At 39.8% G+C, this 26,279-nt stretch overlaps 1 protein-coding gene across 2 annotated transcripts in view; it reads right to left on the bottom strand.

Moving 5' to 3' along the window:
• Nucleotides 1–18,190: 18,190 nt before the first annotated feature.
• STXBP5 (syntaxin binding protein 5) overlaps nt 18,191–26,279 on the bottom strand; it is a 181,009-nt gene continuing 172,920 nt past the window's right edge. For both annotated transcript variants that reach the window (XM_074948582.1, XM_074948583.1), the window contains 2 exons: nt 24,984–25,204; nt 18,191–24,250 (listed from right to left, as the gene is read on the bottom strand). In XM_074948582.1, the coding sequence (XP_074804683.1) occupies nt 24,209–24,250; nt 24,984–25,204 (263 nt within the window). In that variant the 3' untranslated portion in view covers nt 18,191–24,208. The remainder of the gene's footprint in view (nt 24,251–24,983; nt 25,205–26,279) is intronic.

Raw genomic sequence — 26,279 nt, 5'->3', positions numbered from 1 at the left:
ATGTAGACTGAGTATTATATATTTCACAATAATTGCCTATTTACAGTCTGAGCAAAATGCTAATCAAGCGATTGCAAAGTCTCCAGGGGAGATTCTAGACAGAAAAAAACAAGCAGCAGGTCTTGCCCTTTTACAAGTGAAAACAATATATTGTTGGAACTATATCTGGAGGTGCAGAGGTATATCCAGTTATCCTTCACTGAGGGGACAAATTGCCAGCTGGCTTGTCTTATGAACAGAGGATCACAGTCTGTCTGGCTGTTTAATGCTGGATGAGAGACATTGGGTGAGTGAAACTTTATGAAAGGGGAATGTCTTGTTAATTAAGTTTAGGCTCTAAGAAGCATGTTATTTTATCTGTAACCATTTCTTTCCATTAATTCTACTTGCATTGTCTCAAATCTCTGTTAAATAAACTTATAGGTTTTACTGTAAACATATCTAAGTGCCATGTCCTAAGTGCAGCTATGATCTAAAGTGTAACTGGTAAGCTGGGATGATTTGTTATTTTGGGAGCAGAGGAGATGGGGATTCTGTGAGTGTAGAGTGGATCATGTGCTGGGCACATCAGGGGATGCTTGGAGTGTACCTATCATTAACCAGGAAAGACAGAGCAGGGTCTGTGGAGGCCTGGAAGGCAGTGCTTGTGTTTGCAGAGCCTGGTAGTGTTGGAGAACTGACCCAGAGCAGGCTCAGACAAGGGTCCCTCATCACTAAGGGCAAGTGATGGCAAGGTGCCTCACAACCCTAGGACTCCTGGGAAACATCACTGCAGTAAATGAATTTGGGTAAATTAAAATCACATTCATTGCCTAGAGAATAATACTTTTGCCTTTCTGGAGAGTATAAAAATGAAAGCTGGGTCAAAATATAGACATGGGTGAGTGAGCTAACAGCAATGGAGTTGTGCTGTTTTGTACATTTTTTTTTTGAGGATTTAGAAATTAATATATTTGAAGTGACAGTTTAAGTGCGGTTGTTTACATGACTTGAGTATTTCTGTGATGCAGTGAAGGACACATCAATGTATGAACTTGGATATAAAGTTGAAAAGGTGCATTTTATTTTGATGTTCAGTGAAAAAAATATCTTAAACCATGAAATTTGGTTTCTAAACACACACAGGAAATCAGTTTGTTGTTGTGAGCTTGAGCCTGTTCCCTCTGCTATCTGAGGGAAGAAGACCAGGTCTTATATGGTCAGGGCTATGGTAAAGTTATCTGTTAGTATTATGAAGTAAAATATAGCTATTAAATACTATTGGTTGTTTGAGGTCCTATCAGGGCATTTTGCCTGAGGAAGGTGTGGTGGATGACAGCCTCTGCTTGGAAAGGCACTGAATGTCTGATGAGTAGAATCATAGAATCATAGAATATCAGGGTTGGAAGGGACCTCAGGAGGTCATCTAGTCCAACCCCCTGCTCAAAGCAGGACCAATCCCCAATTAAATCATCCCAGCCAGGGCTTTGTCAAGCCTGACCTTAAAAACTTCTAAGGAAGGAGATTCCACCACCTCCCTAGGTAACGCATTCCAGTGATTCACCACCCTCCTAGTGAAAAAGTTTTTCCTAATATCCAACCTAAATCTCCCCCACTGCAACTTGAGACCATTACTCCTTGTTCTGTCATCTGCTACCACTGAGAACAGTCTAGAGCCATCCTCTTTGGAAGCCCCTTTCAGGTAGTTGAAAGCAGTTATCAAATCCCCCCTCATTCTTCTCTTCCGTAGACTAAACATCCCCAGTTCCCTCAGCCTCTCCTCATAAATCATGTGTCCCAGTCCCCTAATCATTTTTGTTGCCCTCCGCTGGACTCCTTCCAATTTTTCCACATCCTTCTTGTAGTGTGGAGCCCAAAACTGGACACAGTACTCCAGATGAGGCCTCACCAGCGCTGAATAGAGGGGAACGATCACATCCCTCGATCTGCTGGCAATGCCCCTACGTATACATCCCAAAATGCCATTGGCCTTCTTGGCAACAAGGGCACACTGTTGACTCATATCCAGCTTCTCGTCCACTGTAACCCCTAGGTCCTTTTCTGCAGAACTGCTGCCGAGCCATTCGGTCCCTAGTCTGTAGCGGTGCATTGGATTCTTCCGTCCTAAGTGCAGGACTCTGCACTTGTCCTTGTTGAACCTCATCAGATTTCTTTTGGCCCAATCCTCTAATTTGTCTAGGGCCCTCTGTATCCCATCCCTACCCTCCAGCGTATCTACCTCTCCTCCCAGTTTAGTGTCATCTGCAAACTTGCTGAGGGTTTAATCCACACCATCCTCCAGATCATTTATGAAGATATTGAACAAAACCGGCCCCAGGACCGACCCTTGGGGCACTCCACTTGATACCGGCTGCCAACTAGACATGGACCCATTGATCACTACCCGTTGAGGAGAATCAATGTATGAAATACACAGTAAGAAAAATAAAACTATTAATTAACTATGGACTCACTTGTATTGATCAGCTCCAGGAAGTGCCTGGAGGGGAGTGCGGATGAGGAGAATGTAGGTGACGATGAGCAATAGTGAGGATTTGTCTGCAGCGAGAGAGAGAATAGAAATGAAATATTTTGGTGAGTAGCAGAGAGCCATGGGATATTTGTCAACCTAGAAGAGTTTCCAAACAGGTATTTGGAAATTGATGAGTCATAGGAATTGAGGTTTAAATATCACCCACATTGTTTACTTACAGGTCTTTTAATCAGGTTTTTGAAGCTGTGTTTAAACTGGAAGAGGAATATTTTTGTGTAACAGAGCTAAGAGCGCCTTGCTAGAATAATTACATATGGATTGAAATGAGCTAAATTTGTATTGTCACTTAGTTTATCAATCGAATTATTTGATTTGTTCCTTATCTAACAGCCTTCTAATGTAATTAAGTGATGATTGTGAGCAAGGGTGGGTAATCAGTGTGAAAATTAGCTTTTTTGTTGAATTAATCATCTGTTTACTCTGCTTCCAATCCAGTTTTTAGCTATTATTTATACTCTATTTAAGAAGATTGCAACTCTTCAGCAAACCCACTGTCTTCAGTAAAACCACTGTCAGAAAGAGCAGCTTTTCAAACTGAAATATGTGTCATTTCTCATAGCAGTTGAATGTGCTATCCCTACTTAGTTTTGGCTTGGAAAGGAATTCATTATATTCAGATAATACTTTTCCCAGCCAAAATTATGCACTCATATGGAAAAGATTGACTGTTTAACTCCAGTAAGATCCTGTAATTTATGCATTGTGAATTTTATAATAGAAGCCTACTGTAAGAAAAGGTGGTTTTCTTGGGGGATAAACACACTCTTGAGAAAACAGATGATCTAGTGGTATGAACAAAAACTAAAGTCCTAAATTCTAATCACAGTTCTGGCAGTGACTCACTTGAATGGTATTCTGGGCAAGTCATTTAACCTCTCCCTGGGCAGGGTCCCCATCTGTAAAACCTATCCCTCACAAGGCTGTTGTGTGGATTAGTTAACGTAAGTGCTAATTTATTATTATTACCAAATTATCTGGGATTCACTAAATTAGATTGAGGTAAAGGAACTGGCTGCTGCCTGGACCTGAGTCACTGTGCAAATGATTCATTCTCTCCATGTTTCTCAATTCAGAAGATACTGCAGTCAGGCACTAGCCACACAATTTTGGCTTGTGTTAGAGCTCTAGTGAGGTTTCACCAAAGTTACATCTTCAGGAAACACAAGTTGGACATGGAAAATACCTACTTATAGCTCATCCCTGCCCCTTCCCTCCACCACTCTGTGATTATAGTGTGCAGCTTTCCCTAGGGCTTGCTGCAGTCAAGTTTTAAATGACTCAGATGATGGCTGCTGTTGCTTTCTTTGACAGACTATTCCACAGTTTAACACAAGGAAAAAGACTGAGACACACTTAATGTGGGTGATTCCTATATTACATTCTGTCAATGGGAGAATAGCAGAGTAGTTTTTAAATCAGAAATAAGAGTGATCCTAAAATAGTCTTATTAACCAGATTGATACTTCATTCTTTAGAAGTAGCAATTCGGGCCCCCTGCCAAATAAATATAGATTTTTGTTTATTGATCAGTTAGAAAACATTGTTATTCCTCTAATCAGAGTTATTACAGAATGGTACATTTTTCCAGTAATGACTTAACAAAGAAGCCAATTGTGACAGGCAGAATACAGCAGATTCTAAAATTAATTTGAAGAGATCTAGGTTTGGGCTCATATATGAAGTAAACCTCTGGCTGTATTTAGCTGAAATGTTGAACTAGAAATCCTGGCCCGGATCCACAACACAATTTAACTGTTGTGGATGTAAGCACCAGATTTAGATGCCATTGCAAACTATAAAATCCTGGTTTGACTGCCATCTACCATTGTAGGTATCAAAACTCACATGGCATCTATATTCTGCTGTAAAAATCCCCAAGGCATCTACATTTCTGCCTCTGGGCATGAGCACTTCTGCCTCACTCTAAAGCTGTCTGCATGCCTAAGCCCCCGTACAGGTGAAGCTAGACATTTCCCTGACTATCTCACCTGTGGGGCTAGATCCAGTAGGTCTCAATCTCTCCTGCTGAAGTGTTCCACTGTGGAGAAATAATTAAAGAAGCATTGGAGCAGGGGCACTGGACCCTGGTTCTCCCACCTTCCAGGTCGGAGCCCAGACCACTAGGCAGTTGAGTCACAGGATGAGCATGAGCCACTGCCCTGTTTCCATGTAGCCTCAGCAGATTTTCTGTTACTAACATTTTTGTTCCATTGAGAAAATACAGCTAATGCAAGCCTTTACTTCGTATGATGTATGTTGATCAAACAGTGGTGAAGCGCCATACCTAGAGATGCTACGTTTAGGACCATAGACTTTAGCTAGTGTTAGTTCATTGTGCAATGGCAGGGAGCATGGGTGTGTCTATACTTCAAGCTGGGAGAGTAATTCCAGCTGGAGGAGACGGACTCGCCCTAGCGCCGACAGAAAGGGCATGGTACAAATGTGTAGTTGTTCCAGCATAGCAGCTGGAGGGGCTAACTGCTGAGACACCGTGCCTGTCACCTCAGCTGAGATTATTAATCCCTCTCACTGCTCACGCTGCTAACGCTGCACTGTATGTTCAGTCCGAGCTAGTGAGAGTATGTCTCCTCCAGCTGGAATTACCCCCCAGCTCAAACTGCCGGTATGCGCTATACATGGGGAGAAAAAGGACTCTTGCCGCAGCCACCATGTAGCTGGTGACAGCTGATTCCCTGACTTTTCCAGAATGCTTTAAACTAAAAAGAAACACCCTTTTCTGTGCTCTCCAGAGCAAGCACAGTAAAGATGAAAGAGCTTTGGGCTTTGTAAAAACTTCATTATAAAACCTTAATTGGGGGCCAAATTTGACCTGACAGCATCTCTTGCAATGAACCCATAGTATATCTAGTCCAGAACATATTTATCTTTTCCCAGTGTGCTGGCATGTGTCCACATCTCTCCATGTGGTTTTGCAACTATAACCTCTATTTCATGTGAGGGAGCAGTTTCATATAGTATGCATCTGCTTATAGCTGTTGGCTTTGCAATTGCTGTTTAGTCATAATTCTTCTGCTTTGCTTTGGGTTTCTAAGTCTGAAGATTATTCCCTTTGACACGTCTCTCAGAGGCAGCTTTTCTCCAACGGCCTGCTATGAAGAGTTAAGTTTTGTCTGGAGATAGTTAAAGCTAAAGATATTCTTTTAGAAGTAAGGGAATTTTACATTCTTTTGCCATCTCTCTATTAGTGGATGGCACAGTTGAGGTGCCCTGTAGTTGAGTCCATGAACTCTTAGACATTAGATGGCTATTCAAGGGCAAGATTAATAGCATGGCATAAAAAAGGCAAATCGATAAGTATTATAGGTCATGTAGCTTTTCTCACCATTGCCATTCCTTTTTGTGGATTAGAAAAATTTCTTTGTCCTGCAGTATTTAGATTATTGAAAGACATTACAAGCCTGCACTTGTTTAATTGCAGGTCATTAGGGAGTGATCTGGGTTCAACCAGCAAGCCTGAAGTTGAAAGCTGACTTCTTCCCCCTTTTCTCCCCCCCTCTCCCCGCCCCCCCGACAAAATTTATTATGTATGCTTGGAAACATTTGCAGTCTCGCTGTCTTCTAAGCACATATATCCTTTAACCCCTTGCCAAACTGAGCATCACATTGAAAAAGTGCACAGGAGTAAAGCCCTGTACTATATAAATCCACTAGTTCATGGCTAATCTCTCTCTTTTGAAATCAGTCCTCCTCAAAAGCCGTGCATTTAGCTCAAAAAAATTCTTCATATTGCTGTGAGCCAAAAGAGGACATTTTAAAAAAATCTGTCCTTTGGTTTTTGTGGATCTGTGTTGGCAGTTCTGTCTAGGGACAGGGGCCTGGATCCACAAAGGGACTTAAGGATTGCAATACTCAATAGCTAACTTTTAGGTGACTTGAAAAATCACTGGAATCCACCAACCTTGAGTTAGATGCCTAGGCTACCTATACACAATGCATGGGGAGAGAAAGGTACCCAAAAATGGGGCCCACAAAAGCCAGCACACTGGGTAGGGAGCTGCCTAAATTAGCCACTGGGCGATGCCAAGGAGAGGGCTGTGTCCTCGGCTCCAAACTCTGTGAAGGGGGCAGGGCTTATTTCTGCCTGTGATCCACAGCCCTGAACCCCTCTCTTGGAGTCAGGTGGTTGAGACATCCAAGCCCTTGTGATGGAAAAAGTGATATTAATAAACTTTATTATAGCTTATTCTTATGCCAGGTCATGATAAACCTTCCTGTGCCTTTACTGAAGCTTAAGAGCTGTTTATCATCTTTCATACATACGCAGAAAAGTACCTCACATGCATACATTTTTGTTTAATTATATGAAATATTCAAGCTAACCAAGAGAATTCCAGAAGGCTTCTGCTTTATGTTACCCTAGGGACAAGCAACTGCCAGAAAGATAACCCCTCCTTAGCCATAAAGTCATGTTTATTACTCCTAGGAGTTTTATACAAAATCAGAAGAGCTGCATTCTAAACCTTACCTTGCTTTAACTTTCTATGCCAATTTCACTTATACTACATTTTGAAAAAAGGATGTAAGCTTGGTTTCAACTGAGGTGTTGTACAGAATGCTTGATAGTTTTAGTAAGAAAGACTGCACCTGGTAAACATGATTTGGTCTAAAGGACTTCAAAGAAGTAGCACTGAAGATCCATATCAAACCATAAAACCTAAGGGTTAAGTGAGCCCTGCCCTCCCCCTCTTTGCAAAGAAAAGCCTCTCAGAAAAACATGTGTAGTTGGAAGTTTGTATATGAGAGATCCCCTTTATCCTTAGAGTCTAGGCAATTCCCTGCTTCCATCCCTCGGGCAGCATCAACCTCTCTATTCTTACAGATTTGTATTTCTAGTATTTCTATTTTGGTAGTTATGGCTCTAATGCTCCCCTCTATACCCTGAGATGTCCAGTGAGAAACCTCAGATGGCATTAATGCTGTTTCAGCTCCTTTAAAACTCATAGAATTGCTTCTGCAGTTGCTACTGTGCACCTTTGGCAGTGAGTTTACTTATTTTTCCCCCTTCAGGAGCAGAGGAAGTGAGGCTGCAGGATCTCCGTGCATCTTGGAAGACCCACTAGTTAGTTTTGGATGCCAAGTCCTCTCCTCTTCTCCCATCAGAATAATAAGCAGGAAACTCTGCAAGTCAATATTCAATTTGCTGCCACTCCTGAGGAAAAGCCCACACAGGAGAATATGGCATTTAGTCAGGGGTGTGTTTTAAGATTCCCTTGGCTTTCCTCTGATTCTGCAGATAGCCTATGGAGTAGTGAAGCCTACCAAACAGCTGAGCTGGTGTTTATTCTGTGATTGTGTTGTGAATCTGACAGACAATCAATGTTCATATATTTATGCTTCTCTAAACTCGCACAAAAAGGCAGAATTTTTTTGTGTAGTAAACATCAAGCTGGAACTGAAAGCAACACTCCATAATTCCTTTGCCAGTGACATGTTTATGCAGCAGAGCAGTATCATAAAGGATGAGAAGTTTGTTCTCAAGACAGATTTTTCAACTTTACAGATGATTGAAATGGTCAGTAACTTACCCTGAGGCCTTTGAGAATGGAGGTATTGCTATGCTCTGAGACAGGTAGTCAAGCTGTTAAAACAAACATCTAGTTCACCTGTGTGCACAGGATGAGTGGTAGCAGCCCACAAACTGTTCCCTGCGCTAATTCCAGTGATTGTCTGTCAGATTCAGGCTAGCAGCAGGGAATTTCTCAGGAGTTATTCCCTTAACAATCCCTACAGCAAGCAGAGAATATCATAGGTCCGGACTGTGCAAGTTACGGGGCAGCTACATAGAAAGTGCACCTCCTCTTCCATTTGCACAAGGACTAATGCAATGGGTGGGACCTGCCTGAGGCCTCTGGGCAGTACTGAAATATACACTTGAAATGAGATACAGGGTAAAAATGTCAGGAGTGGCTAAGTGATTTGGGAACCTAAGTGCCATTTTCCAAAATTAACTTGGGCCCTTCTGAGCTTAAGACACTTTTGAAAATGGCCCTACACCACTTTGAAGCAGATTTTCCAAGGCATGGAGGTGCCTAATGATGCAGATAGGTGCTAATGCAATTTTCAAAAGCACCTAAACAGATTCAGCACCTAACTGCCATTAAAATCAGTGACTTTCTATAGAGTTAGTCACTTAACTCACTGTGGCACTTTTCTAAATCGCACTAAGCACTTAGCAGCTGTGATACACACAGCTGATTCAGGTGGCCCTTTGAACCAGCCAACAATGGTTCAAATCAAATCAGCAAGAGAAGAGCAGCATCTGTACACATAACAGAGTCAAAAGACCCTTAATCCTCAGGACATTCAGCTCTGTTTACCTCCCTTGCCTCTTCCAGGCAGTTACTAGTCTCTGGCAATCCAGTGTTAAGTCTCTAGTGCGACTCCAGATTTCCAGGGGTTTCACTGAGACCAGAATCAGGCATCTCTATCATAGATCCATAGATATTAAGGTCAGAAGGAACCATTATGATCATCTAGTCCGACCTCCTCCACAACGCAGGCCACAGAATCTCACCCACCCACTCTTGCGAAAAACCTCTCACTATGTCTGAGCTATTGAAGTCCTCAGATATGAGGATATCAGATATCATATCTGTGATACTGACAGGAGGTACAGTGGCACTATTTGGCATTGTTGCACATCTTTTCCAGTTTATTTACACGCACAGGAGGAGGAGGAGGGATCTAGGCAGCAGCCCATAATCTGTTCTCGTCTCTGGGATTAGCATATACAGGTATTGGGGGTTTGGACAATCAGCAGGGAACTCTTCTGGAGCTAGTTAGTCCTTTAAAAACAAGCTACTTTTAAATTATATAAATGATTTTTAGTCAAACTAAAGCAGACACATTAACCACAGCTGTTTGAGCTGCATTCACTTCTATTGCGTCTCAAGTTTCTAGAGTCAAACTGTAACTGCTCCGAGGAGAGAAACTGGTGACTTTTCTAAGCGGAATAGTGGAACAATGGAACAGAAAAATTTGGTTTCTTTATCAGTGGAGTCAATCAAAATTTTGTCCCTGGTGATGCAGAGAGTCAGCCTGAAACCAAACCAAACCAAACATGCAAACGTGATTGCAGAGCCACTGGCCATTATCTTTGAAAACTCATGGCGATCGGGGGAGGTCCCGGATGACTGGAAAAAGGCTAATGTAGTGCCCATCTTTAAAAAAGGGAAGGAGGAGGATCCTGGGAACTACAGGCCAGTCAGCCTCACCTCAGTCCCTGGAAAAATCATGGAGCAGGTCCTCAAGGAATCAATTCTGAAGCACTTAGAGGAGAGGAAAGTGATCAGGAACAGTCAGCATGGATTCACCAAGGGCAAGTCATGCCTGACTAATCTAATTGCCTTCTGTGACAAGATAACTGGCTCTGTGGATGAAGGGAAAGCAGTGGACGTGTTGTTCCTTGACTTTAGTAAAGCTTTTGACACGGTCTCCCACAGTATTCTTGCCAGCAAGTTAAAGAAGTATGGGCTGGATGAATGGACTATAAGGTGGATAGAAAGTTGGCTAGATTGTCGGGCTCAACGGGTAGTGATCAATGGCTCCATGCCGAGTTGGCAGCCGGTATCAAGTGGAGTGCCCCAAGGGTTGGTCCTGGGGCCTGTTTTGTTCAATATCTTCATAAATGATCTGGAGGATGGTGTGGATTAAACCCTCAGCAAGTTTGCAGATGACACTAAACTGGGAGGAGAGGTAGATACGCTGGAGGGTAGGGATAGGATACAGAGGGCCCTAGACAAATTAGAGGATTGGGCCAAAAGAAATCTGATGAGGTTCAACAAGGACAAGTGCAGAGTCCTGCACTTAGGACGGAAGAATCCCATGCACCGCTACAGACTAGGGACCGAATGGCTCGGCAGCAGTTCTGCAGAAAAGGACCAAGGGGTTACAGTGGACGAGAAGCTGGATATGAGTCAACAGTGTGCCCTTGTTGCCAAGAAGGCCAATGGCATATTGGGATGTATACGTAGGGGCATTGCCAGCAGATCGAGAGATGTGATCGTTCCCCGCTATTCAACACTGGTGAGGCCTCATCTGGAGTACTGTGTCCAGTTTTGGGCCCCACACTACAAGAAGGATGTGGAAAAATTGGAAAGAGTCCAGCGGAGGGCAACAAAAATGATTAGGGGACTGGGACACATGACTTATGAGGAGAGGCTGAGGGAACTGGGATTGTTTAGTCTACGGAAGAGAAGAATGAGGGGGGATTTGATAGCTGCTTTCAACTACCTGAAAGGGGTTCCAAAGAGGATGGCTCTAGACTGTTCTCAGTGGTAGCAGATGACAGAACAAGGAGTAATGGTCTCAAGTTGCAGTGGGGGAGATTTAGGTTGGATATTAGGAAAAACTTTTTCACTAGGAGGGTGGTGAAACACTGGAGTGCGTTACCTAGGAGGTGGTGGAATCTCCTTCCTTAGAAGTTTTTAAGGTCAGGCTTGACAAAGCCCTGGCTGGGATGATTTAATTGGGGATCAGTCCTGCTTTGAGCAGGAGGTTGGACTAGATGACGTCCTGAGATCCCTTCCAACCCTGATATTCTATGATTCTATGAAGGTTCAGGGCTTAACAAAGAGAGCGAAGGAATGAGAATTCCAGAAATGAGAATGCCTTTTATGTTCACTTCTAACATTGATCTTTAAATGTCCTAAAATGAAGAAAAAAGCAGTGAAATAAAGTTGTTCCCTACAAGTCTTTCTGGTAGGTGTATTGATAGAGAGAGATGAATGTAACTAACAATTTCTGCCACATATGTTGTCCCCTGCTAGGATGGGTTGGGAGCTTTTTATTAGCTAAATTTGTCTGCCCCTTTTTTAAGGGAAAATATTTCTAAAAACTATGTGGACAGTTCCCTTTCTGAATAAGTGACTGTATATTGCATTTTGTGTAACCTTGGCATATAAGTAACATTCAATAGGTAGTGTTCTGCCGTGTAAACAATGGTATGCCAATAAATACTTCCTGAGCTGCTTTTCAATTTTTGGATGTGCTTGGGGAAATTACTAGTTCTTTCTCACATTTGCAAATTTTTTTATTCAATATTGTATGAAAGTGTTTCCGCTTGTTCTTTACAGTTAGTCTCCTGCACCGCAGAAACCATATTTGAATGAAAATTCCTTTTACAAGCTATTAAGCAGGCCGAGCAATTGGCAAACTTACCACTGCATGGGCAGGATCAGGCCTTAGAATGCAGGCGCTTCAGAGCAAGACTAGTATTTTCTAGGAAGTGTTTAGAACACTTGTGGATGCTGTGAAGTCACATGCAGAACTTGAGGCTGGCAACTGCTATAAATGAGACTGTAAATCTTAACATGCTCATGACTGAGAATTTGCAGTAGCGATCCTTCATGACTCCCATTACAGCAGTTTTTAAGTCAACCAGCAGTTATGTACTTGTTGCTGCTGTCCTTCTTGCCTCAGTGCCCTGCTCTCGTGAAGAGTTTAAGAAAGTTGGGGTTGTCATTATACAAATCACAGCATAACCCAATTGTTAGCTATCTTTTGTAGCTTAACATCTTAACGATGATCAAGATACATGGTGAAATGTAAAGGGGAAAGTTATTTAATCATAGAATATTTATGCAGTGTTTATGGTTAAATGAACGTTCCAAAAATCTGTCTGTCTGACAAAGAAGGTGAAGACTTGTTTTTTCCATTAAGAACACAACAACTGCTTTGAGATAGTGTACAGTAATTTTTGCCATTGGCCAGTGCAGAAATGCTAGGTAGGACTGCCCTCCTGTGGCAATAGAATGCACAACCGTATTTGCTTATGACAAGTGAACAGGACTAAGCACAGGAGTAGTCAATAGGTGAACCACAGGCCACATCTAGACCGCCAGATGCTTTTGAATGGACCCCAAAATTGTTTTACTTCTTATTTTCTCTGGAGTCTGGACCTTGACAAAAATAATTGACTAGCCTGATTAGTATGTATACAAAACTATTAATAGATAAGGCCAGGGGGCCAATGTGATTATCAATTCTGATCTGCATAACACAGGTAATTCCCCTGAATTAATTTGTTTCTGAACAGGTCTTTGAGAAAAAACATCTAATCTTGATTTTAAAATTGCCAGTGATGGAGAATCCAATACAACATTTTTCAAGCATTAATTACCATCACCTTATTTCCAGCCTGAATTAGTCTAGCTTCAACTTCCAGTAGTTATGTCTTGTAATACTTTTGTCTACTAGACTAAAGAACCCTTTATAAATTTTCTGTTCCCTATGTAGATATTATAGATTGTGAACTAGTGAGCACTTAACTTTCTCTTTGTTAAGCTAAATACATTGAGCTCCTGGAGTTTCACTATAAGGAATATCTCTCTCTAATCATCCTCATAACTCTTTTCTGAACCCCCTCCAATTTATCAACTTGTTTCTTCAATTGCGGACACCTCATTCCAGTAGCAGCCAAGTATACATAATTTAGTCTCCCTATTTCTTCTCAAAATATCCCGTTTATACATCTAAGGATCACATGAGCCCTTTTGACTGCAGTGTTGCACTGGGAGTTAAAGTTCAGCTGAAGATCTGACCCAATGCATTTTCACTCATTTCTTTCCAGGATAGAGCCCCCCAGTGTGTAACTATGACTTATAGTCTGTGTTTCTACATGTATAACTTTACATTTTGCTTTATTAAAATGCATATTGTTTGCTCAAGCAAATTTATCATGTAATCCAGATTGCTCAGTATCAGTGACCCATCCTCTTCATTATTTACCCTCCCCCAAGCTTTGTATGATCTCCACCTTATCACTGATTATTTTGTTTTTTTCCAGGTTGTTGATAAAAATATTAGATAGTGTAAGGCTAAGAACCAATTCTTGTGTGACCCTACTAGACACCCCCTCCCCCAAATGACGAGTGCCCATTTACAATTGCATTTTGAGACCTATAAATTAAGAAGTTTTTAGTCCAGGTAATCCACCATGTTAAGAGCATTATTTAAGATTGCAAAGTCAAGCACACACGTTTGGAAATGCCAGATTTATGGCTTTCTGTGCAATCTTAATTCTGCCTCGTCTACAGTGAATTAGGCAGGGGTTCTGTGGTAAATGTGATCATGTAATTAAAGATGATATCAGAATGTACACACAGGTTGCATGAGCAGCGGGAAATCTGACACTTCTTAACGTTTGAGTGCTTGACTTTGGAACCCAAATAGTGTTAAGGTTTTTTGTTTTTTTTGGGGTGGTTATCTTTTTAAAAGAAAAAGCTTAAACATTCTTTTATGTGCAAGTGGCAATCCCCCATCAGATAGCAGCAGGGTCTGGACTCTGCACCTTCAACACCACAGCAGACTGCTACCACTTCAGGTACACAACTAGCTATGTTATAATATAAAAAATAATAGCTTGCAGAAGCTGTTATCCCAAAGAGGGATTGGATGCTAGGTGTGGTCAGCTGAAGGGGATGGGGGAGGAGAGCCCAGCCTGGCTTGTTTGTCTTCCTCTCCTACCCCTGAAGTTAAAGATGTGCCTGCCCTATGTGTAGGGTCCTACCAAATTCACAGCCATGAAAAAACACATCACGGACCATGAAATCTGGTTTCCCCCTGTGAAATCTTTTTTTGTATGTTTTTACCCTATACAGATTTCACGGGGGAGACCAGCGTTTCTCAAATTGGGGATCCTGTCCCAAAAGCAAGGTTATTTTAGGGGGAGGGGAGTCACAATATTGTCACCCTTCAGATCTGGGTTGTTGGAGAATGGCAGTTGTTTGACACCCAGCTCTGAAGGGGGCACCCAGCAGCACAGAAGTAAGGATAGCAGTACTGCAACTCCCCTTACAATAACCTTGCAACCTCCCTACAAATTACAATACCATGAAATTTCAGATTTAAATAGCTGAAATCATGAAATTTATTATTTTTAAAATCCTATGACCATGAAATTGACCAAAATGGACCGTGAATTTGGTAGAGCCCTTCATGTGAGATACGGGGGAGGTGGATGGGGTCAGAAGACTGCATGATTGGGATCAGGGGGTGTTCGGTGGAGGGAGCTTATCATTGTCCCTGCCCCATTAGGATTCCCAGAGAGGGCATGGATACTGGGGCCCTGTGCCAAGTCCAAGGGAAACACAGCCTGCATTTTTTCCCCCTCCACTTCCCCACTACAGCTACTCTGGCAGCTTCGAGTCCAGCCCAGCTGCATAAACCCAACTTTAGAATGTTTGTGATTAGTTATTTTGGCACAGTGCCAAAACTTCCCTGACAAATTCAAGTGAGAGGGGTTAATTTCTCTCCCAGCAAAAGCTGATTTTAATTGGTGGTACAACTTGTGGCCAGTCAAGCCCTAAATGTAGGGGTTACCAGCAGCTTGCCCTTAAATATTTTCTGGCTTCATGCTGCATCATTCCATCTGAAAAGACTGGAGGCTTTGCCATAGCTTCAAATAACCTGGGTTGTTTTTTTTACTGAATTGAATATGACATAGGATACCCCTCATTTCATTTCATTAAATTAAATTTTAGTCACTATTTTAAAAGTCATAGTGTACTGCAGAATTTAGTATTTAAAATGCATAATATAATAGAAGTTACAAGAGAGAAGCTGGAGGTTTTGGGGACTGAGCACCTAGGGAAGATGTAAAATGCAATTTATTCTTGCACCGTTGGATGTTAAAATAACCAGTAGTGCAATATTTAATATTGATAGTAAAGTTGACATTATTTGGTTTCAAAATAGACACTCTCAGATGAATGGGGCAGTTCACACATCTCAGAGCTATTACTTCAGGTTGCCTCCAGACTTCGGAAAATATCATTGCATTAAGTCTTACACTTGGTCTACATTTGGAAAGGTTTTCATTACAACTAAAGGCCAAAAGCAATTTTATAATTGAAAGTTAGAGGTGATCATCTGCAAATTCAACAGGCACCATATAACAGCATACACAGTGCACTGATTTCATCAATGGAAGTTCACAAATGTCTCTATTCCCGGATAAAGAAAAAAGAAAAGGAGTACTTGTGGCACCTTAGAGACTAACCAGTTTATTTGAGCATGAGCTTTCGTGAGCTACAGCTCACTTCATCGGATGCATAGCATATCGTGGAAACTGCAGAAGACATTATATACACACAGAGACCATGAAACAAAACTTCCTCCCACCCCACTGTCCTGCTGCTAACAGCTTATCTAAAGTGATCATCAAGGAAGGCCATTTCCAACACAAATCAGGTCGCTATCTTAAAGCAAAAAAACTTCAAATCCAGACTCCAGCGAGAAACTGCTGAATTGGAATTCATTTGCAAATTGGATACTATTAATTTGGGCTTGAATAGAGACTGGGAGTGGCTAAGTCATTATGCAAGGTAGCCTATCTCCCCTTGTTTTTTTCCTACAAACCCCCCCCCCCCCCCCCAAGACGTTCTGGTTAAACTTGGATTATTGCTGTGCACATTGTAAGATGAGCTATTGCCAGCAGGAGAGTGAGTTTGTGTGTGTGGTTTTTGGAGGGGGGTGTGTGTGTGTGGGGGGGGGGGTGGTGAGAAAACCTGGATTAGTGCTGGAAATGACCCACCTTGATTATCATGCGCATTATAAAGAGAGGTTTCAAAGAGGGATGGGCTATTACCAGCAGGAGAGTGAGTTTGTATGTGTGTCTGTGTGTGGGGGGGGGGGGGGGAAGAGTGAGAAAACCTTGATTTGTGTTGGAAATGGCCTTCCTTGATGATCACTTGATGATCACTTTAGATAAGCTGTTAGCAGCAGGACAGTGGGGTGGGAGGAAGTTTTGTTTCATGGTCTCTGTGTGTATATAATGTCTTCTGCAGTTTCCACGATATGCTATGCATCCGATGAAGTGAGCTGTAGCTCACGAAAGCTCATGCTCAAATAAACTGGTTAGTCTCTAAGGTGCCACAAGTACTCCTTTTCTTTTTTCTTTTTACGAATACAGACTAACACGGCTGTTACTCTGAAACCTATTCCCGGATAGTGAAGGGGGGAAAAAATAGAAAAAATGTGGTCTCTTTTTCAATTATTAGAGATTTACTAAACAATCTTAAAATGTCAGTAGAGAAAAAAATTTGCCTTATAAAGTCTATTTTGCAAAATGAGTGATCATAACTGTCTGTTGGTAGTCCCAGGGCTAGCTTAGAGTCAGAGCGTTTAAGGCCAGAAGAGACAACCAGATCATCTAATCTGACTTCCTAAATATCACAGACCACTAAACACCACCCAGCCACTGCCACATCAAGCCCATGTATTATAACCCTGAGGAGAATTAATTAGTATGTGCCACAGGGAGAGGATAGGTGGGAGCGAGGTACACCAATGCTTGAGTCCTCTGCAATGTCAGGGAAATGATTAAATGAGATATACCCAGATGATCCTAGGAAGTGATCTGTACCCTATGTTGCAAAGGAAGGTGGGTGGGGGAAATCCAAGGTGACTGCCAATTCTTTCCTGACCCTGAATTTATAAGCAAGACCCACCTGCCAAGTAGCTGAGAACTAGCTCGCTGCATCTATTGTCATCTCTCCAGCTGTGGCCATCTTTGATGCTCCAGAGAAAGGAGACAAAACCCAGAATACATTGGGGGAATACTACAGATCAGAAACTTCCTGATAAGCAGCCTCCTGACTTTTTTGTACAAAAATACATTGATGAGTTTTCTGATCCCCTTTGTGCTTAGAAGCGTGTTTTGGGTAGGTTTTAGGACCCCCTTGTCTAATATGCTCAGGTCCACCCTTCCTAGTGATGCCAACCATTCCAGATTGGCTGAAAGTCTCGCAGACTCGATCTCCTGGTGGCTACTGAAACTAATTGGGGTGATTTTAATAGGCCGCTAAAAGTCCGGTCAGCGGTACAGCAGGGCTAAGGCAGACTCCCTACCTGCCCTGGCTCTGCATGTCTCCCAGAAACAGCCAGCACATCCCTTTGGCTCGCAGCTGGTCTCTGCACATTGTTCCCACCTCAAGCGCCGACTCCGCAGCTCCCATTGGCCAGGAACCATGGCCAATGGGGGTGGTACCTGCAGGCACAGGTAGCGCACAGAACTGCCTGGCTGCCCCTGAGCCTAGGAGCCCGACATGCCAGTCGCTTCCGGGAACCGCCCAGCTGGAGCCCACACGCCTAAGCCCACTCTCGCATCCCAACCCCCTTCCTGCACCCAAATTCCCTCCCAGAGCCCAAACCCCCTCCTTCTCTCCAACCCCCTGCCTCAGCCCAGTGAAAGTGGGGGACAGCGAGCAATAGAGGCAGGGGGGATGCAGTGAGTGGAGGCGGGGCCTCGGAGAAGGGACAGGGCAAGGGTGTTAGGGTTGCAAACTATCTAATCGCCCAAACCCTTCCATGTTTGTGTGCACATTTGCCTGCTCCTTGCTGTTCATTTTCACTTTCAGTTCTGCTCTGGCTTCTGCTGTTAGTGGTACACACCATCTGTGGAGCTTATCGGAGGGCACGCATCAGACAAAAAATGAAACTAATATACCCAAATTGCTGTCAAATGCACAATGTACAGAAACTAAAATGTTTAACAGTACTATGCTCAGACTATGTTTGTCAGATGGGGAACATCGTTTCTGAATAGAGTAACTGGGCACTATACAATACAACAAAACAAGACATTCAGTGGAAAACAAGTAACCACTAATTAAAAAAAAAAGTCAGTTTGAGATCTTTCAGGAGAAATTTGAGTAGTTTATTTTGCCCAATCAGAGCCCTTCAGCATAATGAGACATTCATATACACATATGAACATTTTTCTGAAACATTAATGTATAATACATTTTCCATTTAAAATACCAGCTGCACAGGTATTTTTTATTTACAAAAATATTCCATACTTAATTTTAACTGTTCTGTTATGATGACAGTTTAATTCAAGTACGAGTAAAATAACTCTACACAATCTAACATTTGTGTTTGTAACAGTACAATTTGCAGTTCATATGAAACTATATTTGTAGACAGATGGATTTGCAACCCTATCTAAAATGCATTTCCCAGTAATAACCCTCAAGACCTAGGGGGGCTCAGCAAGACTTAACTGAAAAATAAATTGCAATGAACAAAAAACCAAACCAAACCAAAATAAAATAAAAAAACCACCATACACATGTACAAAGATATACATAAAGCAAGAACTGTACCACAAGCATGCGTACCCAAAAAGTGGGCAATATTAGAAAAATTTACTGATGTTTTCCATTTTTCCATTGTGCTGGTACAATGAAGCAGTAGCATGTTTCTTCTAGTTCTAACCACTGAACCATAATGGAGCTCAGGTCTGCAGTAACGTACTACTGTTTATTTACATTTTAAAAAGGGAATACTTAAAATATGTTCTCCCCTCTTGCCTTGCCTGTTGCTGAATATTATTGGTGCTTCATATACGACTCCTTAAACTTAAAAAGAAAAGGAGTACTTGTGGCACCTTAGAGACTAACCAATTTATTTGAGCATAAGCTTTCGTGAGCTACAGCTCACTTCACGAAAGCTTATGCTCAAATAAATTGGTTAGTCTCTAAGGTGCCACAAGTACTCCTTTTCTTTTTGCGAATACAGACTAACACGGCTGTTGCTCTGAATCCTTAAACTTAGTTTGTTTAAAACATGTAATGTCTATGAATCAGTCTTGACTGGTAATATATAACAAGTATTAATAAAAGGCATGCAACTGTCAAAAGAAATGACTACAGTTGCATAACAAAATTAAAATAGTTTTTAACGTGTTTTAACTTGAAAAATTAAAAGTAATACTGACTTAGTCACATCTTGTATTTGATTATTTTCTGATTACATCTCTACCTTTAACTGCTATCTGGATCTGTAGGCCTGGAATTCATCAGTCTTTTCTGAAGTGTAAAACATTCCAGAAATACACTCCTATCTTGAAACACTGTAACCAAATATAAAGTTTACAGTACATTTATACAAGACACATGATGATTAGAAATGGGCATAATTTAAACAGCTTTGCTTTTAAATGTAAGTTAAACTGTCAGAATGGAAATAGTTAAATCAGTTACTTCAGTTGATCCACACATATTTTTCACTTTAACTTCACCCCCTCACCCTCCCAACAGTTAATTTCTGTCTACAAAGTATTTGAAATTTTTGCAGTGACAGCAAAGTCATTAAAATCCACAGGAAAAGATTCACATAAGACTATATAGGAAACTGGTTAGAATGAGGAAAAAGTGCAATTGAAAAATTACTCTGAAAAGGAAGGCAATCATTGCACACAATTCCAACAACACACATCAACACAGCACTCCAAATTGCAATCCAATTTCCACCCAGGTAAATCAAACCATGAATAGAAAGAGGAGGGCACTTCAGACACAGACAATATGCTTTTTAAAACATATTCTGAAAATAAATAATATTGATCAGCAGGTACAAAACTGATGAAGAACCAAAATTAGTGAACTACAAAAGGAAAACTTTAATTGACAAAAATACATAAAACTCCCTTATATTTGGAAATTTATTAGAAAAGCTGAAAAAAATACCTGAAAATCTAGTAGTTTTATTTTATTTTGTTTATCTTAAAACAAAAAAATTATGGTAAACATCCAACAGCAATCTGCAGCTATTGAGAGAGGTTTTACAATTAGATTTTGTTTTTTGAAAGTAATACTTTCCTTTCCCTTTATTTTGGAATGTTCCAAAAGGGAGGTTACAGTAAGGATGATTCATTTCTGCAGAATATTTCTGAAGAAAAAAAATGGGCTTTTTTTGTTTAGTAATTGTATCTCTATATGAGATATGAATGCATTTCTTATTATAAGCTTAAAACATAACTTTTTGTATGGATAATATACATACTTTTTAAGTACTTTGACTTAAATTTTAACACTTTTTAAATTAAAGGTAAAAGTGTACATATATAAAAAAATTTTTAAAACTAAAAGCATTTTATAACAGTATGTATAAATATAACAGATTGCCACTGTATGATCTTGAAACCAATCTGAAAGTGTTGTAGTAATTTAAAAACCACAGATGCTGACACAGGGTAAGAGCCTTTATTAGACTCTATATTGTATATATTTATATACACAATGTTTGCTGATTAAAAAAAGCACACATTTTCTAAACTATATTCTAAACTGTAATTATCAGCTGTGAAGACTAGTCTGTTCTAAGCACTGTGTCTTGTATCAGAGTGTTTATATACAAATAATGAATCAGAACTACAGAAATATGGAAAGTAAAATTGAGGAATAAAATACCAAGCTTTTAAAGTGCAGGAAATAATTTCAAGTTTAAAGTTCAGGTCAGATCAGTGCTATTTATTAAGCCAGGGGAAAAAATTCACTGCCAAAAAAAATCACCTTTGGATATAGCTTTCTAATGTAATTGTCATGCAAGGAGTACCTCAAGCAAAACATAAGTATAAAAACAGACAAGGAATAGAGTTGTAAATTAGTGTAATACTTTCTAACTGATCGTTTTCCAAAGAACAAATCTCTCTTGAGATGTGGGTGGTGTAACAGTTTCAGACTTATTTGGAATATGCTTATGTTTATATGTAATAACATTCAGAACAAATTACAATTTTGCAGGATTTCTAAACTCAAGCAATGCTTCTTCAGTTTAAGATAATTAAATTAAATGTGACACACAACATTTAACACAAGTAGCAGCAGTTTCTTGCACTTCCATAAAAGAGAGAGAGAGAGAGAGAGAAGTGTAATAGTTCAGTTGTATTCTGATATTTTTCCAAACACAGAAAAAAAAAAGGTTCAAAGGACTGAAAAGCTAATCAACAGGATAAAAGGTGATGTTTCCCCTCTCCGTTTGAAATGTGGGTTCACTGTATAAAATTTGTCAAATAATAGGAAATAAAATGCCACGTAGCTTCTGCACAACAAACTTCCTTCCAAGGAAAAATACTGACAGGCAACATTTTAGATTGAAAAGCAATTAAAATTGGCTATGTAGTCCCTATAATTGACTAAAGAGCCATTGTGTGTTCATTTTGTAAGCAGCGATCATTTCATTAATTTTTGAAACTAAGTTACATACTATGACCCATGAGAAACAGAAACAATGCTAAGTAAAATATGAGACTGTTCAGTGCCTAAGAAACAGACATCTTCCCTGTTCCAGTATATGCTCTCTTATTCCTTCCTATCTTGCTTTGCTTGCTGATGGCTGTCAAATGCTTCTTTCTGGGAAGACTAAGTAAGACTTCCCTCTTAATCCGATGGGAGCTTCCATGGATATGACATCATGACTTGTTGATAAGCACTGCTAAGAATCTCTCTTCCAAAGACTGATCAGAGTAGCTTCTTGGATAGATTCCTGTTGCCCTGAAATGCAGTTCCATTGGGGAAAGTAACAGAACTAATTTGAATTTAAGGGTGAGGGAAAAATTAAACAACCACTTCAGAATTTCTTTTTAAATTGATCTCATGTAAGCTTATCTGGTTTTCTGCTGCTGGATTGCAAGCAAACACAAGATTAATGTATATTGAATATACAGTAGGCAAACTGACTGCAAAACTGAAATAGGTAATATACAGAAGAGATGAAACAAATGTGTGGTCAAAATATCTGGAGCTAATATAACCCTTATCTATAACTTCTTGTTAGCATTTTCATGTCCATATCAGTAACTTCTTTCTTTTGTGCACCACTTTTTTTCCTAACAAAAATTTAAATATATAGTCAGACTTGTTATTTTGTGTGATATAGCACAGAATGGCAGGATGTGTGGTACACCCTCAAACCAAAAGGCAGTCAGTGAATTCCATTAACAACTTCCTCACCCCCAAATAAAATTAAGTTATTTCACCAGTTTGTATAGAAAATTCTGAACACATTTTCTCGGACAAAACTTATAATTTTTTGAACTGTATTAAGAATCATTAACCCTTCACATCTTGCATCTCTCAAATAATAAGTCAAGTTTACCGTAAGCTTATATACCCATGACAGCATTTTTCAATTAGATATAAGCATAACAAATTTTGCCCTGGGAATTCCTGAAGAGGAGTGCATGCCAAACGTGTAGAGCTACGGTGCTAGAAGGAGTTTATCTTAATGATTCAATATGGGAAACTTTTCAGAAAACTTCTCCGCTGTTATTCTCTAACTATTCCCCCTTGCAAAACGCAATTAGTCACTATTTCCAATTTGAGATTAAAATAATGAAATCATGCAGTTTTTACAATGCAAACATTTTCTTCTCAGGGATTTGTCTCTCTTTTTCTTTCTAACTCTGTTCATCCCTACAGTTATGGCTTTGGTGCAGTAGTCATACACTAACCCAATATGCTGCTTTGATTTAGCACAATGCTTACTTTTTTTCCTGCCCAAATTTAAAGTGTGGTCCTCCATTTTGTGAAATACTGAGAACCTCTTTATTGTTCATTTTCAGTATCATATCCATTTACTGAAAACAGTTTTGCAGACTAACTCCAATCTTTAAGTAGGTCTTGAATGTTTGAAGCTACTAAGATACAGACTTGTACAGTAGCTCTACAAACAGGATTTAAGAAAAACTAAAAGACTTATAGCTACTTAACATTAGATGCTTGCCCTTATCCTTGAAACAGCATCTTCACTGAGTTTAAAACTGTTTCAAACCTGAGTCCAAGGTTATTTGATTTGGTAATAAAGAACAAAAGGGGGATATAAGTTAGCTACAGTTTTTGCTTAGAACCATCTCAACAATTTTAATTAAATAGCTGTAAAAAGATATTCTGTTAAACATTTATAAAAATTCACAGGATGAATGAAACCGATAGCCAACACCAAAATTTTACAAACTGAACCAATAATAGGTTGGTTGGTTTTTTGTGTGGGGGAGGAGGGGAGCGGGAAAGATTTAGCTGAATGAAAGAAGATACATAAAAGACACTGAAATATTCTTCTCACCACAATGGAGATGTTTTCACTTTTCACTTCGCACAGCCTTAACACAAATGAAAACTCTCAGCATGATACGTAATTCAGTCATATTATTCACTTGAGCTTTTTTTAATGCAAAAATGTTTTATCCTTTTGTTTTGCACTTGACAAAGTATGATGTGAATACAAGAATACTAGATCAGGGGTCCAAGAAGAGACTATGAACAGGTCAACTGTATATACATTTTCAATATGGAACTTTCAGACTTCCAGCTTGTCTGATCAAAGAGATGGTAGCAAACAGAGTATAACTCTTCTTCAGTAATAATGGAAGGGAGGGTAGGTGAAAGTCAGCTATTTATACTTCAATAAGACAAACAACTTTATTCCAGCTCTTGGACCCCTGATTTATTGCCTCTCCTCACAGGAGGGTGAAACACTGGCAGCAGTTACAACAACACAGAAACTTTTCGCATATGACATATTAACACAGGATTGATCCTGCATTGCCACTGCCCATCTTGCATCTTTTCCCCTTTGCCTCTCTTCTCCAAGTGTCCTGTGTCACCTCTGTTCCCAAGTGCTGAGTAAACCCACAGCTATGACAAACACTCAAGTTTTTGTGTGTGTCTGTTTTAAATATAATGCTCCTCAGTTAAAGCCATATGACTGAGGTAAAACTGTGTATGATTTGTGCTAGGAAACAACACTATCCAACAGACAGTGAATACTCCTCCAACTCCAATGGTCCTGCAGAAATTAATTAAAAGAAAAAAAGGACATTTTCCCTCCTCAAGATAAAGTTAAATTGATCTATTTGGATGTAGGTTGTCAGAACTGGTACCACTTCTTATCTTTGTACTTCATCATCATCTAAAAATAAATGAAAAGGTAAAGATATAAATACAATTAACATTTCCATACAGTGCCATAGACATGCAGAGATACAATCACATAAAAGACAATCAGTTCTTTATTTTTCATTATCTCACAAAGTTTTTCACATTGTGATGAATTTCTTCAACAGTAATATCAGCAGATTCCATCACAAATCTGTTAAGGGTGAATCTGCTGCTGCCTTTCTGGCTCCTGATTGTGAGGGTGAAAGTTCAGTGGCAGGTAGCAGGACAGGCAGAGCTCTGGAGGGCCAGCAATGAGGGTCTCTGTTCCTGGTGGCTGCTCTGAATGATCAAACTGGGATTTCTGCAATTGTTTGTAGAAACAATACGGTTGGTCTATCTGCATTTAAGTTCCTCAGGGCTCGTGTGCATAGTGTAAATAGAACATGTATATAATGTAAGTAAAGTAGAGTAAAGATACCCAACTCCATGACATGAATTCCTTTAACAATGGAAACTAACCTGCAGTATCCACCATGACACATGCCAGATAGGCACAGTCCAGCTCTGTAAAAAATTCTTATTACTTTAATGGCAGACATTGTCAGCTTAACCATTAGGGGAAAATGTGATGCTCCATAGGAAGACAAAGGAAGTGTTAAGTATTAATCATATTGATCTTTTCTCTTTTTCAGTGAATATAAAGTTAATTGCACATCTCATACAACTCTGATATAGCACCATGTTGATGCACTAAAAGGACTCACCTCATGAGCATGTTTAGAGAAAGAATCAGCACTACTTAGCATAGCAGCTGTTCTTTCATCCAGTTCTCCTAGTTTCTGCCCTCTTTCATCTAGTGCAATCCTGGCTCGTGCCAGTTCACCAATTACTCCAGATGCTGATCCTTTAACACCTTCAATACCACCAGGCCCTGGGATATGCTGAGCAAGACTTCTTGATGCCTTTCCAGATGCTGATTCTCCAACTACATATATTCAAGGAACAAGATACCCAAAACAGAAAAATAAGGCTTCCTATAAACTGATTGGTGGTAACATTAGACACTGTTTAACTCCAACTTCAAAGCAGAAAAAATTAGGAATTTAACTCAAAATTATCATCCATTTAAGCATTCTGTTTGACTAAAACAAAAAACAAATGCTACTGTTTAAACAATATTATTAACTTCACATCATATGCTACTGTAAAAATTACTACTTTTTTCCATTAGTCAAAAGAGGGGCCAAATTATTTTTTCACTTAGGACACCAAATACCTAATGGCAGACCTGATTAAAAATCATATTGATTATTTTATGTGTGTCAGGTCATTTCATCAGAGAAAAAAATTTTTTTTATAATAATCTGTTTAAGTCTTAGCTTAAGAAAACAAAATATCATCAAAATAAAAGATATCAAAAAGAAAAAAATTACTCGTAATTTCTGGAGCATTATTTTTTTAAATTTCCATTTCAATTTATTCTTACTGCGATCAGAATATGCACATTTCTGGTTGAAAGGGTTGTTGCAATATCTTGAGATTTTCTGGTCAGATTTTATATTTCCATACAGAATGGTTCTCATTCCATTTAACAATATAGAATTATATTACTGAGTGCTTAAAAAAAGAATGGCATCAATGAATTGTTTCATTTAGATTACAAGTGGAACCTGTAGTGAAGTCTATAGTTAAAAACTACCATTCTGAAGACATTTTAAGATACTTCTATAACTTTGTCAAACTTTTAGGTTTCATGCAGAAATGTGGTTGTTTTAGGTGGTGGTGGTTTCTCCCCGCCCCCCAGAGTCACTGCTTCCCAGGATAAAGTTACCTATTTTGTAAGTATGGTCTACATTCTTTGTTTTTAGATTTATAACTTTATATTTAGCCATATTAAAATGTGATCCAGATCTTTCTGTATTACTGGCCTGTCTGCTTCATTATTTACCACTTCCCTTCCATATTTGAATAATCAGTACAATGGGTGGATGGTGCTCAGTGAATCAGGTATGAGGCCACATATGAATGGCGATGATTAATATAATTATGTATCAGCTGTT

This window comes from Natator depressus, chromosome 3 (genome assembly GCF_965152275.1).
Source record: "Natator depressus isolate rNatDep1 chromosome 3, rNatDep2.hap1, whole genome shotgun sequence".
Lineage (NCBI taxonomy): Eukaryota > Metazoa > Chordata > Testudines > Cheloniidae > Natator > Natator depressus.
Note: the sequence above shows the minus strand (reverse complement) of the source record. Positions and strands in the feature narration are given on the sequence as shown.